This window comes from Struthio camelus, chromosome 20 (assembly GCF_040807025.1).
Source record: "Struthio camelus isolate bStrCam1 chromosome 20, bStrCam1.hap1, whole genome shotgun sequence".
NCBI lineage: Eukaryota > Metazoa > Chordata > Aves > Struthioniformes > Struthionidae > Struthio > Struthio camelus.
The window spans coordinates 15,271,293-15,284,734 of record NC_090961.1 but is presented as its reverse complement, the minus strand read 5'-3'; the positions used below and the strand labels follow the sequence as shown (position 1 = coordinate 15,284,734).

Sequence of the window (13,442 nt, the reverse complement as noted above, 5' to 3'; positions counted from 1 at the left end):
GAGGTCAGCCGTTTGGTGCAGGGCCCATGCTCCTGCCCTGAGGAAAAGGGCACCTGGCATGATGTGCTCGCAGAAAGGGGTCTCCTGGCCTGCTAGGAATGGTGGCTGCTATTCAGAATAACTTTGGGTGCCAGAAAGACACTGTCACAGTCGGAGTGAATGCTTTCTGTCCTCTGCCTCTACTCCAAGCAGGAAAGGAGCACCTCCGAGGGGCAGCTCACAGATGCATGGCTTAACTCTGTGGAAAAACCTAGTTCCCTCCTTTCAGTAGTCATGAGGGCCCTAAAGGGAACACCAATGCGGTCAGGGAAGTGCCAGGCTCCGTGTTTTCTCTGACAGCAACTTCCTTCCTGATTCTTCTGCACAAGAAAGAAGGAAAGAAACAGATGTTTTTTCTTGTAGGTTGCCTCGTTAGGAAAAGAGGAATGAGGGACCTGTGGTGCTCTGTGGAGGAAGGGGAATGGGACAATCGCACATTTCCAATGGAGTTTCTCCTGCTGGGAATGAGGAATGTCCCCTCACTCCAGACACCGCTCTTCCTCCTCTCGCTCATCATCTACTCAGGAACGATGGTGGCGAACATGCTCATTGTTGTGCTGGTGGTGGCAGACCGGCACCTGCACACCCCCATGTACTTCTTCCTGGGCAACCTGTCCTCCTTGGAGACCTGCTACAGCTCCACCATCCTGCCCCGGCTGCTGGCCAGCTTCCTGACCGGCAACAGGACCATTTCTGCTCATGGCCGTATGGCTCAGCTCTATTTCTTAGTTTCCTTTGCAGTTAGTGAGTGTTACCTGCTGGCCATGATGTCCTACGATCGGTACTTGGCCATATGCCAGCCCCTGCTCTATGCAAGCCTCATGAGCTAGAAGGTCTCTCTACAGCTGGCAGCAGCCTCTTGGCTACTGGGAGTGCTTATCTCTACAGTAGTCACTTCTTTCTTATCCCACTTAAGGTTTTGTGGCCCCAATGTTATTGACCATTTCTTCTGTGATTTTACCCCTGTGCTGAAGCTTCTCTGCAGTGACACCAGGGTGATCACACTACTAGCTTCCATAATATCTATCCTGAATACAGTTTTCCCTTTCTTAGTCACACTGGCCTCCTACGTGTGCATCATAGCTGCCATCCTGAGGATCCCATCTAGCAAGGGCAAGCAGAAGGCCTTCTCCACCTGTTCCTCTCACCTCACTGTTGTCACTGTTTTCTATGCCACCATCATTGTCTACCTGATGCCCAGAACCCCCCAGCTGAGGCAGCTCAACAAAGTGTTCTCCTTTTTCTATACCATCCTCACACCCCTGGTCAATCCCCTCATCTACAGCCTGTGCAACAGGGAGGTCAGGGAGGCCCTGAGGAAAGGGCTCAGCAGAGCTTTGGCCAGCTCCATGAGCTCCAAGTACTGCTGTGCCAGGGTGGTAAAATCACCTCTGGTGCATATGTGAACTGCCAAGGAGACAGTGGGGGAAGGTGTGTGCTCACCACCAGGAACCCCTCAGGGAGTATGCGTTTTGTGAGGTTGATACGGAAAGGGAGGGAAGAGGTCATTAGAAAAACACAAATATTTCTCCAGGTCATCTAATAAAAGTCTGATGAAAAAGATGTGTGTATGTGTGTGTTTCTAGATGGCTAAGGGTACATGAAACAAATCCCACACCTAGAGCTATGACCCTTTAATAAGCTCCAATGGGGCAACCCTTGTCATGTCCAGCGATTTCACATCTTGGCTAATATCCCAGTTTACTGCCCCTATTATTTCCCAGCCCCTGAGCTTCCTTTCCCATCTCTGCAAGGACAAGTGGTCTTTTCTCCTTCCTTTTGACAAGATTAACTGACTCAGTGCTGAGCTGCCAGAAACTGTCTCAATAGCAATATCTATGCTGTCCTCTGTCCATCTGCTGCAGCATTTTGAATCACTCTTTGGAAGAGGGAAACAGAGTGGGAGAAATGAGCTGAGACTTAGGATTGTAGGATCATAGGAAACTTCAGGTGGGAAGGGACCTCAGTGGGTCTCAAGCCCAACCTCCAGGTCAAAGCTGGTGACCTATGAGGTCAGATCAGGTTACTCAGGGGTTTATCCAGCTGGGTCTTGAGAAGCTCCATGGATGGAGACTGCACAACTTGTCTCGGTTGCCTCTGTCTCTCAGCCCTCATTTTAGAAAGTTTCTCCCCATCTCCAGTCAGAACTTCTTTCGTTTCAGCTTATGCCTGTTGACTCTCATCCTCACACCGTGCACTGCTCAGAGGAGCCAGAGGTTACCCTCAGGTCCCCCTGAAACCCTCTCTTCCCCAGGCTGAACAAGGCCAGCTCCCTCAGCCTCCCCTCCCACGGCAAGGGCTCCAGCCCCTGAGCCCCTTGGGGGACCTCCCCTGAGCTTGCTCAAGTTTGTCAATGTTGTTCCTGTAGTGGGGGGCCCAACTCTGGGCACAGCATCTAAATGGAGGTCCAACGAGTGGTGAGCAAAGGTGGATGTTCACTTCCCTTGAGCTACTGGCTGTACACCTGGGCATACAGGCCAGGGTGCTCTCCCCCAGCCATCTGACCACCTTTACTGATGGCTCTCTGCCCTCTCTTGCTTTTCATCCAGACACAAAGCCAGGGGCTCCCCACCAACTCCCTCTGGGTGTCCTGTTGAACCACAGCACAAGTGACATCCCAGTTTCCAAAAGTTCAGCCTGAACTTCTCATAATGTATCTCATAATTGTTTTGTCTCTTTCTCCTTCTCTTGCTATTTCCTATTACCAAGAAACTCTCCATCACCTCTGAAACCACCCTTCAAGCACTCCCAGGCTCCTACTGGAATGCCCTTAGCCTCCCCTTCACCAGGCTAAAGAAGGCCACATCCCTCAGCCCCTCCATACAGGCTTTGTGCTTCAGGACCCTACCCCCACCTTGGGAGACCTCCCCTGGACCTTCTCCAGGTCCTCCCCATTCCTCCAGCACTGGGCAGCCCACACGGGGACACACTCTTCCAGATGTGGCCACACCAGTGCTGAGTCAAGGGGGATGGGGACTGCCCTTGCCTGGGTGGCCATGGTCTTCCTGAAGCAGCCCCATATGCAGCTGGCCTCATTAGTGCAAGCATGCACTGCTGGCTCCTATGGCATCCCTTGTCATGTCCAGGCCCTTCTCCTCAGGGTCACTCCTCTGACGGTCAGCTCTCAGCCTGTCCTGATGCACAGCGTTTTCTGCTCCCCCATGCAGGACTAGCCGCGTTTCCTTGCACAACTTCATGGGGTTTATGTTGGACAAAACCCCAAGTTTCTCAAGGCCGCTCTGGACTCAGGCTCCTTTGTGTCAGCTCTTAATGTGCGTGTACAGATGGCTCGTCCTGTCTTGCTGTGCCTCTGACAGGATAACAGCATGAGGCATTGCGGGACACTGTGGATAATAAAAGGAGGTGCTAGTTTAACGGAGCTGCTGACAAAGGTAGAAATCACCACGGACACCATCTCAGAGAGGCCCAATGAATGTACAAAGGAAGTATAAGCAGGGCCAGTGGAGATTAGGAAATAGGTGTGTGCTGACTGCATGGGCGGGCATCAGGATGGTAAAAGAGAACACCTTGTCAGGTGGAAAAGAGGGCATAATGCAATAAAAGGTGAAGGAAAAGAAAAAAAAAATCAGTGCTCACTGCGGGTACCTGCAAAGCACTCCTGAATCTGAATGACACTAACCAGAGCAGGACAAGAAACATGCAGTTGATCTGCTCCTACTTCTGTCTGACACACTGCCATGGTCACAGGGAAGCTGCAGTTTTCTCCCTGTGGTCAACATGAGAAGACACAGGGTGGAAGAAAATGCAAAAGGATTCATGGTGGAAGGGGCCTCTGGAGGTCTTTAGCCCAATCTCCTTCCCACAGCAGGGTCAACTATCAGATCCTACCAGGTTGCTCAGGGCTTCGTTCATTTAGGACTTGAAAACCTCTGAGGATGGAGATGGCACAACCTCTCTGGGCAACCTGCCCCAGTGTTCCACTGTCTGCAGGGGTAAAACATTTTTGCTTATCCCCAGCCTGAACCTCTTGTTTCAGCTAATGCCCATTGGGCCTCCTCCTCCTGTCGTGTACAACAATGAAGGGCCTGCCTCCATCTTCTTGACGACCTCCTGGTGGGTATGGGCAGGCTGTTCTTAGGTCTGCCCAAAGCCTCCTCTTCTCCAGGCTCAACAACTCCAGCACCCTCAGCCAGTGCAATCACCCCCATGCCACGTCTCTCTGCATGTGTCACACTCATTGGGCATCGTGTTGTAATGTGCAGGTGTTGTAGACTGTGAAGAGGGCCTGTTCTGGACAAGCAGTCCCTCATAATTAAACCTTGACCTGAAAACCTTCCAGGCCCAAGATTGATTTTTCTCCCTTAAATCCAATTTTAGCTGCATTTGTGTCAGCTTCGTACTGTTGCCTCTCATTGTCCTGCCAGGAATCTCTGTAAAGAGCCCTGGTTCTTTACTGGTGGGAAGCTTGAGTTGGGAAGCTGTGATGAGTTTCCTCCAAAAGTCTTCCCTTCTCCAGGCTGAACAAGGCCTGAACTCTCAGCCTCTCCTCCCAGGGCAAGTGCTCCAGCCCCCAAACACCTTGAGGTTCTGACACTGAACTCACTCCATGTCATCAACAGCGTTCTTCTCCAGGGGGGCCTGAATGGATGATGTATCTAGGTGGGTTCGGATAAGTGCTGAGTAGAGGGGCATCATCACTTCCGTCTTTCTCCTGGCTGTGCTCCTGTTCATGCAGCCCACAATGCTGTGGCCTCCGTTGCTGCCAGGGAACACTCTTGCCTCACATCAAGCTCGCTGCCCACAAAGACCGCCACGTCCTTTTCTGCAGAGCTGCTGCCCAGCCAGAACTCCCCAGCCTGTGTCACTGCAGGATGTTGGTCTATCGCAGGTGAAGATAGGGCATTTGTCCTTGTTGCATTTCACAGAGTTCCTGACAGCCCATTCTTCCCACCTGCCAAGCTCCCTCTGAAAGGCAGCCCTCAGGCACATGACTGTTCTGCCCCATTAGCTGTCATCTGCAACTGGGATAAGAGGTGTGTCCTCCAGGCCACTGATGAGCCTGTCAGACAGGTTGGGTTGCAGTGTAGACCCCTGCACCCTCCACTTGTCACTGGCTTCCAGGTAAAGCCTGACCCACTCACAAAAACCCTCTGAGCTCCATCATCCAACCACTTGGTTTTTCACCCATCTGAATGTCTAGCCAGCCTGCTGTAAGGCCTCCCTTGGATACAAGAATGTTGGGGGAGACAGTGCCAGAAGTCTGGCTAAAATCATGGTGAATGACATCTCCTACTCTTTCTTCTCCCACAAGTACAGGTCTTTTATCACAGAAGGCAATCACGTTGGTCTGGAACTATTTATGTTCAGTAAATCCGTGCTGACTATTTCCAGGCACCTTCGTGTACCCAGAAATGTGATCCAAGATGGATAGCTCCAGGACACACTCCTCACTCAAGTGAGGCTGAACGGCCTGCAGCTCCCCGGCTTGTCCTTGTGGCCTCTTTTGAAGATAGGCACAACATAATCCTTTTTCCTGCACTCAGCCCTCGGGCACTGTGGGTTGGTATTCTCGCCTGGAGTCCTGACTCTACTACGCACAACAGCCCAGGAGACTCTGCTGGTGAAGACTGAAGCCAAGACGACGTTCAGTTCCTCACACCTATCTCCATCTGCTGTTCCTAGATTCCCTGCCCCATGCAGCAGTGAGCCCACATTTTCCTTCTTTACTCTTTCACTGTTACTGAAGCAGCAGCAGCTCTCCTTCAGGCTCGTGACATCCCCTGCAGGGGTCGATGCTAGGGCAGCTTGGGCTTCCCTAACACCATCCCTTCTTCACTGGACAGTATTTCCAAATTCCTCCTTTGCAGCCTCTCCTTTCTTCCCCTATCCTTGTGTTGCCTTGTGGCCCTGGAGCTCAGGCCTGAGCTCCCTGTTTAGCCAAGCCAGGGTCCAGAGATGCCTGCCAATTTTACAGACTGTCAGTATGGAGCTTTGTTGTGCTTTGTGGGTGCTGTCCAGGTAGGAAAGCTGAGGTGCGCTGAGGCACTTGCCCAGCAACCCCTCCAAAAGGACATGGCTTTCCTATAGGTCCCATGCTGCTTCTGCAGGAGACATATGGCTGTCTGGGTTGCCCCAGGAACCTGACCTGGACTGCAGGCCTACTTTTGTCATTAAATCAAGCACCTGCACTGCACTACATCAGCTGTTTGCAGTGTAGGGATCTGCTTGTGTCTCAGCTTAAGAATGAGTGGAGCTCTAGTCGTAGTAGGCATCTAGTGTCCCTTCATATGGCCTGGGAAATTCCTCAGCTGGCCCCCACCTGGGGTTCTAGAAGGATGTAGGTCTCATAGTTGCTCCATCAGAGCCAGCAGACACTGGCACATGCCTTGCACCACCTCTGTCTCTTCAAATGTCACCAGGTGTTTGTGTGTGAGCAACTGACTCCCACCCTCCATCTCTAGTGGTTACAATGGCAGCGTAGACAAGGGGCTTACCTGCAGGCAGCCATGTTGTGCACACTTCAGCTTGGGCAAGGGGAATCCCACCTCCTGTGTGTTTCTGGAGTTCATGGGAGAGAGCTGAATCCAACCCCATCCCAGGGATTTCTAAAACCGTCATGCCATGCCCAGATTGACTCATCGGAATCAATACCTGAACCATGCGAAAATGACCTCCCTCCTTGTCCTTGACTAGGTGTTCTGCCTATTTAAGAGATGGGAATCAGGTCTTCCAGAGTGGGACAGGTCCACCTCTTGCAAATAACCACCCTCTGATGAGACAAAATGCAATGCAGGAATCAGTGTTTACAAACTTCAGTGTTCAGAAAGGGACCATAGGTGATAGGATTTCAGTAGACTGCAGTGAACATTTCCCAGGAAGAGGGTGCACAAGCGACAGAGCAATTCATGCCTTAAGCTGGACCTCTGCTCCTGAGCGGGGCCAGGCTCCGGGGACCGAGGGAGCTGCTGGCAACCAGGCAGCATGGCCGAGAGACAGCTCTGGGCAGCAGCAGCTCCTCTGCCAAGAGCAGCGGGGCTCTGGGCACTGCCTGCTGCTGCTGCTGACAGGAGATGAGGCGAGAGGGAGAGAAGTGAGAGGCAGTGTGGAGTGGGAGGAGCGAGGAGAGCTCCTTGCGGGGGAAATCTGCACAGCCCTTTGCATGCTAAGTCTCTGGCTGCAGGGTAACTGCAGGGTAACTTGGATTCCCAAACCTTCACTCTTGGAGATCGCTAGGTCTGTGAGAAACTTCAGCAAACCCCTTCAACCCCACCTCAGCCTGCAGGCAGCCCCAGCAGCACCTTTATTGCTTCATAAGGGTTTTTCTGACCTGCTCCTTGGGACCTGTGAGCACAGAGATACCCCTGCCCAGTGCCCTGTCCTGGCAGGTTTCTGTAGGGCAGAACTGAGTGTGCAGAGGGTGGGATGGGGTCTGTGAAAACCAGCAGGGAAAAGACATTGGGAGAGAGCAAGAGCTCCCAGCAGAGAGAGCGCCAGGCAGCAGAGACAGGCTGGGAATGAGAGAGAACTGCTAACAGAAACATCACAGGAGGATGGGTTTGGGCAAGTGTTGATCAGTCCCTGCAAGGCAGACAGCTTTCTCTGAGCCAGCCCCGCATGTCTTCTCTCCCACCCAGCAGAGCCTCTGCCCTCACAGCCGTGGAGTCCAGGGCATGAGCCACCCGCTCTGCAGCCAGACCTGCAGCAGAGGAGAGGGGCATCTCTCCTGCCACGGGCCCCGTTTTGTGCTGCCTGACAAAGGGGCTGAGTGACTGCCCTGCAATGTCACCACCCAGCTGGGGAAGGTGAAGGCTTTCCCGACTGCCCATCTGTCCCTCTCTCCTTGCCTCCCGTGGCAGCAGGAGTGTAGTGTTGCTCCTTGTTTCCCCTCCTCTCCGTGCTGCCCTTGTTCTTCTCTCGGGTTCCCTGGGGTTGGTGGGTTTTCAGCTGCAGCTCAGACCCCTGCCCTGCGAGTTGTGCCACAGAGGTCTCTGCTTGGGAGTGAGGTGTCTGCAGCCCCCTTCTGACCCGTGCAGGTCCAGGAAATGCAGTGGGTGGGGAGGGGAGTGGAGCTGACTGTCCTGTAAGGAGAGCCCATCTGCAGTCCTAACAGTCCTTGGACCATTTCCCTGTGGTGTCCTGGCAGGCTTGGGGCTGCCCTCCAGAAGGGCACCGCTGCCTCATACCACCATCTCTGTGATGTGTGAGGGAGCTGTGAAGAATCTTCAGAGATGCTGGGCGTATGGAGATGGTGTTGGGAAGCTGTATGTGGGCAGCTGAAAAGAGCCGTGTGTGTGCTTGGCTAGAAAGGGGAGTGTGGAGACGTCGCTCTGGTGCCCTGAGGAAGGGAGAGAAGGTTGGAGACCCACACTTGGGACCTGGGCTCGTCTGCTCTCAGCAGGGGCTAGATTCTTTTTTGGGCAACAGATGAGAGTGACCATCCTGCAGCTCAAAGAGCTGCAAACACAGGACAGCTGAGAACAAGACTAATAGACAGACAAGCTGTCCTCCCTCTGCACCCGGGGACAGGGAATTGGTCTTTCTCAGGAGTCACAGCAGAAACGCTGAGACTTTCTGCCTTTTGAGGAAGACTGCCCAGGGGGCACAGGGGCATCTCACAGAAAATAAACATTAGGAAGAAATCCCTAAAGCTCTGTTCCTCAACCCTCATTCTTCAGAACAGGTGGTGAAGATGCTGAAATATTCCTTCCACCTGCCCAGTGGCTTTCACCTGACAGACCTTGTGACTGTCAGAGCTAGTCACCCCCACTCCCATGTCCCCACTGCCCTACAGCAGGATGGACAGACTGCCCTGGAGCCCATGGGCAGAGGCCTCTGCTCCTCACAGCACACTCCGCCAGTGCACAGGGGAGCTCAAGCAAGGCAGCTGCACACACATGCTCTCCGTGAAGAGAGAGGCAGTACGGGGGGTTGGATGAGAACTGGAACATTTCAGGGTTTCTTGAAAAGCATCTCCTAACTTCTCCATGTCTTTTCTTCTTTGGACAGTCCCACATGCCTGGAGGGAGCAACATGTCCAACAGCAGCTCCGTCACTGAATTCCTCCTGGCATTCGCAGAAACCCGGCAGCTGCAGCTCTTGCACTTCTTGCTCTTCCTGGGCATCTACCTGGCTGCCCTCCTGGCCAACGGCCTCATCATCACCGCCATAGCCTGCCACCACCGCCTCCACACCCCCATGGACTTCTTCCTCTTTAATCTCTCCCTCCTCAACCTGTCCTCCATCTCCACCACTGTCCCCACATCCATGGCCAATTCCCTCATGGACACCACGACCATCTCCTACTCGGGATGCGCTGCCCAGGTCTTCCTGGTTTCCTTCTTGTTTGGAGGAGAGATTTCTCTTCTCACTGTCATGGCCTATGACCGCTACGTTGCCATCTGCAGACCCCTGCACTACGGGACCCTCCTGGGTGGCAGCAGAGCTTGTGTCCAAATGGCAGCAGCTGCCTGGGGCAGCGGCTTTCTCAATGCTCTCCTGCACACTGCCAACACATTTTCCATACCTCTCTGCCAAAGCAATGCTGTGGGGCAGTTCTTCTGTGAGATCCCCCAGATCCTCAAGCTCTCCTGCTCACAATCCTGCCTCCGGGAAGTTGGGGTTGTTGTGGTTAGTGTTGGTTTATTTTTTGCATGTTTCATGTCCATTGTGCTGTCCTACGTACAGATCTTCACAGTTGTGCTGAGGATCCCCTCCGAGCAGGGCCGGCACAAAGCCTTCTCCATGTGCCTCCCTCACCTGGCCGTGGACTCCTTGTTTATCAGCAGTGCAATATTTGCCTACCTGAAGCCCTCCTCCCTCTCCTCCCCATCCCTGGATCTGGTGGTGGCTGTTTTGTACGCAGTGGTGCATCCAGCACTGAACCCCCTCATCTACAGCCTGAGGAACAAGGAGCTCCGAGATGCCCTGAGGAAAGTGATTGCATGGGCATTTTTCAGCAGTGCTAAAATTGCCTTTGCTCTCAACAACTGAATCCCAAACTGTCCCAAACCAGGACTCAGTTTTGTTTTTTTATTTTATTTTTATTATTACTATTGTTACTGTTATGATGATGATGATGAAATTTATTTGTTATCATTTTGCTACATAAATGCTTGCAGTTCACCCCGGTTTTAATGCCATGTCTCACCTGGTGGCCACGCAAAACTGTCTAACGCCAGGTCAGAGCTGGCTCCCTCACAGTATCTTGGTAATAAAGGCAGTTCTAGCCAGTGCCATGTCTGAAGGCTGGGTGCTTCTTCCAGAGCTGGTGTCAAATATAGGCCCAAGGAGAGCAGCCCACAAGGGCCTGCTGGGCAGCCTTGTCCATGGGGTCAGGAACAAAAAGCTCATCATCCTGTTATGATCTCTTAGACACCAAGGCATTTAGGATTGAGGAGTCCCCCCTCAGTGTCCAGTGACAGGGGAGATGAGGGATTGTCACTGTTGTACATAGCCGGGGCTGTCGCACATGTTCGGGCACAGTGTCAGATGTCCCTCCTTCTGGAGGGGAAGCTGGAGGTGCCAGGAGAGCACAGGGGCTCTCCTGGGACAGCGTGTGCCTGGGGTGGGCAGCGAGAGGAGCCTCACAAAATGAGAAGTCCCCCAAGGTGGAGTCCCTTAAAGGGAAAGCACGAAACGCAGGTATCCACAGGCACAGGAGGACTCTGCAGTCCCAGGCGAGGCAGTGGGGACCCAGCTGGCACGGGGCATGGGGCACGGGGCACGGGGCACGGGGAAGGGAGACGGGAGAGTGATTCATGTCATCGTTAATGAAATACCATGTGTTGGATCTCTGGAGGGATTAGAGGCCATGGATCCCCATTCGGTTGGGTCTGCTTCCCACCTGCACCAGCATGGCCAGTGCAGAGTCACCCCCGTGGCCCTGTGGCCCCAACCGTCTGCTCGCTCTCCAGAGCAGCACTGCCAGCTCGAGACCCTGCGGGAGAGCAGGGGAAGGGGTGCAGGAACAGTTATTGAGGTCAGAGGAGGGATGAGGAGACATCAGAAGGAAGTGGAGCTGGGCTTGAAATGGTCTTGGAGAGAAAAATGCTGACATTTTATCCAAGACAATGGTCACACTGTGGCTACACTAAAGTGTGTTCACGTTGCAGAGCCAGAAGTCCTTGGTGTTCTGGCTTCCCGTATGGCCTGGGAAGTGGCTGAAGAAGGAATAACTCTCCCCACCTTCCCTGGTCATAGTGTCATCATCACTTTTGACAGGTGGCACCAAAAGGAAGGCTGGGACCCTGTGCCAGCACTTGTCTTGAAGGAAGCAGGACCCAACAGCCAGATCAGTTTGCTGCTGTCCCTCAGGCCCTATCTCCAGCACACAGTCTTGAGACAATCTCCCCCAGGCCGCGTGCTAGCCTTTACCCCAAAAGTCACCTCCAGACAGGGCTCTGCACCCAGCTGGAGGACTGGGCATCCAGCTGTGAGCCCTAGGAGAATGAGCCCCCTGCTGGGTCCTCTACAGGGCTAGCAGGGAGTATGCAGAGGAGGTCCTGGGAGCGTCTACTGGGCCTGTAGACCATCCTCATGCCCATGGAGACTCTCAAGCAGGGTCCCTCAGTGCAAAGATCCAGCCCAATTTGTTGTTGTGTGAACAGAGAGGAGAAACTGCCCCAGGAAACTCCTCACAGACCCCTTTCAGCACTGCCTTTCCCCACAGTCGTGGTGAGGAGTGACCTTTGCATGTGACCAGCTCCATCTCCCTGCTGGGCTCAGCCCCTGTATGGTGGGATGGCCAGTCCTGCCTGGCCTCTCTCCAGACCCAGACCCCAGCAGACCCTGGAGCATGGCTGTTTGCTTTCCTCAAGGTGGGCTGGGCAGGGGCTGGGGATGGGGGGGAGGTTGCAAAGCAGGAGGGCCGTGGAGGCCACGGCACCGAGGGCTGTTGGGGGGCCATGCTGGGGGGACGTCTCCTCACTCCTGAAGGCAGCCTATGCTGTGCGGTGCCTGCACAACGGTGCCATGGGGCCGCATGCCGGGCAGCAGGGCGGAGGCAGAGCAGGGGTGGGACGCAGACAGGAGCCACGAGACTGCTGGAATGTGACAAATGTCCGCAGCCCCCAGCGAGACAGGGCTGTGCTGTGTGGTGGCTCCAGGGAGGCCAAGGGGCACCGTGGTGGGAGGAGCAGGGTGGAGAGCAGCAGGCACAGGGCTCCCAGCAGCCCCTCTGCAGCTGAGAGGGAAGGAAGGAGGGAAGGAGGGAGAGAAGGAGGGGGAGAGGGAGGGAGGGAAGAGAGAGAGAGAAAAGGAGAGAGGGAAGGAAGGAGGGAGGGAAGGCAGGAGGGGGAAGGAAGGAAAGAAGGGGAGGGAAGGAAGGACGGAAAGGGAAGGAAGGCGGGAGGGAAGGAAGGCAGGAGGGAAGGCAGAAGGGGGAGGGAAGGAAGGAGAGGCAGAGGGAAGGAAGGAGGGGGAAGGAAGAAAGAAGGGGAGGGAAGGAAGGATGGAAAGGGAAGGCAGGAGGAGGGAGGCAGCAGCTCAGGGAGGGCGGGAGGGGAGGCCCAGCAGAGGCCAGGGCAGCCCTGGGGGCCCAAGGGCCGCTGTTGCTAGGCAGCACCGGGGGCGGGGGGGCAGGAGGAGGCCACGTGACCTGCAGCTGGTGCCGTTGCCAGGCAACGCCGGGTGGGGCTGCAGCAACCCTGGGGGAGGGATCCCGGCCCTGAGGTGGGGGGGTGAGGGGGGCAGGTGTGGGGGGGCAGCGTGTGGGGCTGGGAGAGGTGGGGAGCCAGGCCCTCCGCGGCCCCCGGCCCCGCTGCCCCGGCCGTCATGGGGCTGGGGGCCGCCGGGTCCATGGCCGCCCCCTGCGCCCGGCAGCCTCTGCTGCCTCCTCTGCGCCGCCACTGCTGAAAAAGCCCCCAACGTTTCCAGAGGTCGCGGTCACTCTGGAGCGGAACGATGGCGCACGCTGCTCACGTTAACGCCACCAGGCACCTCTGAGGCTGCTCTTTTGCAGCGCCCGGTTTCTGTGACCCTGCAACATGTCCTGCCCTTCTTCCCCAGCCAGAAGAAGAGCTGATGGCACTAGCGTCTTTTCTGGCGTGTCTCTCCTGATCCGTTCCCTGCTGTTGCGTGTTGGACCTGGTGACCTGGCACCTGCCCGAGACCCGGCCAAGGGAACCGCCCAGCTCCCAGCGGGGGCACAACCGGGAGCAGGTTTCGCTGGGTCTGCTTCTCGAGCAGCAATCGGGCAGTCGGAGGCCCGGGGAAGCACGACCCGGAGACCCTCCAGCTGGCTCTGGCCAAGAGTTGCCTCAGGAAGGGAAGAAGAAATACGCCCGCTGGGTTTCTCCAGTGGGTTTTGGCGCGGCGGATAGGGCTCGCTTGCCTCCATCTTTGCGACAGCGCCCTGGAAAGGCGAGCAGAGGACCTGCGGTTGGCCCAGCACCAGAGGGAGGGCAGAGCCAGAGCCTCCGCGTCCTCCCAGCCAGTGTCCTCTC

General features: G+C 55.2%; 2 protein-coding genes across 2 annotated transcripts; both read left to right on the top strand.

The window, feature by feature from the left end:
* Window positions 1-425: 425 nt before the first annotated feature.
* LOC138061758 (olfactory receptor 6B1-like) lies at window positions 426-1,445 on the top strand. Its single transcript, XM_068915360.1, is given in 1 exon segment — window positions 426-1,445. A coding segment is annotated over 1 exon segment (1,020 nt).
* A 7,585-nt stretch (window positions 1,446-9,030) lies between these two features.
* LOC138061723 (olfactory receptor 14A16-like) lies at window positions 9,031-9,936 on the top strand (the record flags this gene model as incomplete). Its single annotated transcript, XM_068914788.1, has 1 exon — window positions 9,031-9,936. A coding segment is annotated over exon 1 (906 nt), but the record flags the coding sequence as incomplete, so codon positions are not given.
* Window positions 9,937-13,442: the final 3,506 nt, after the last annotated feature.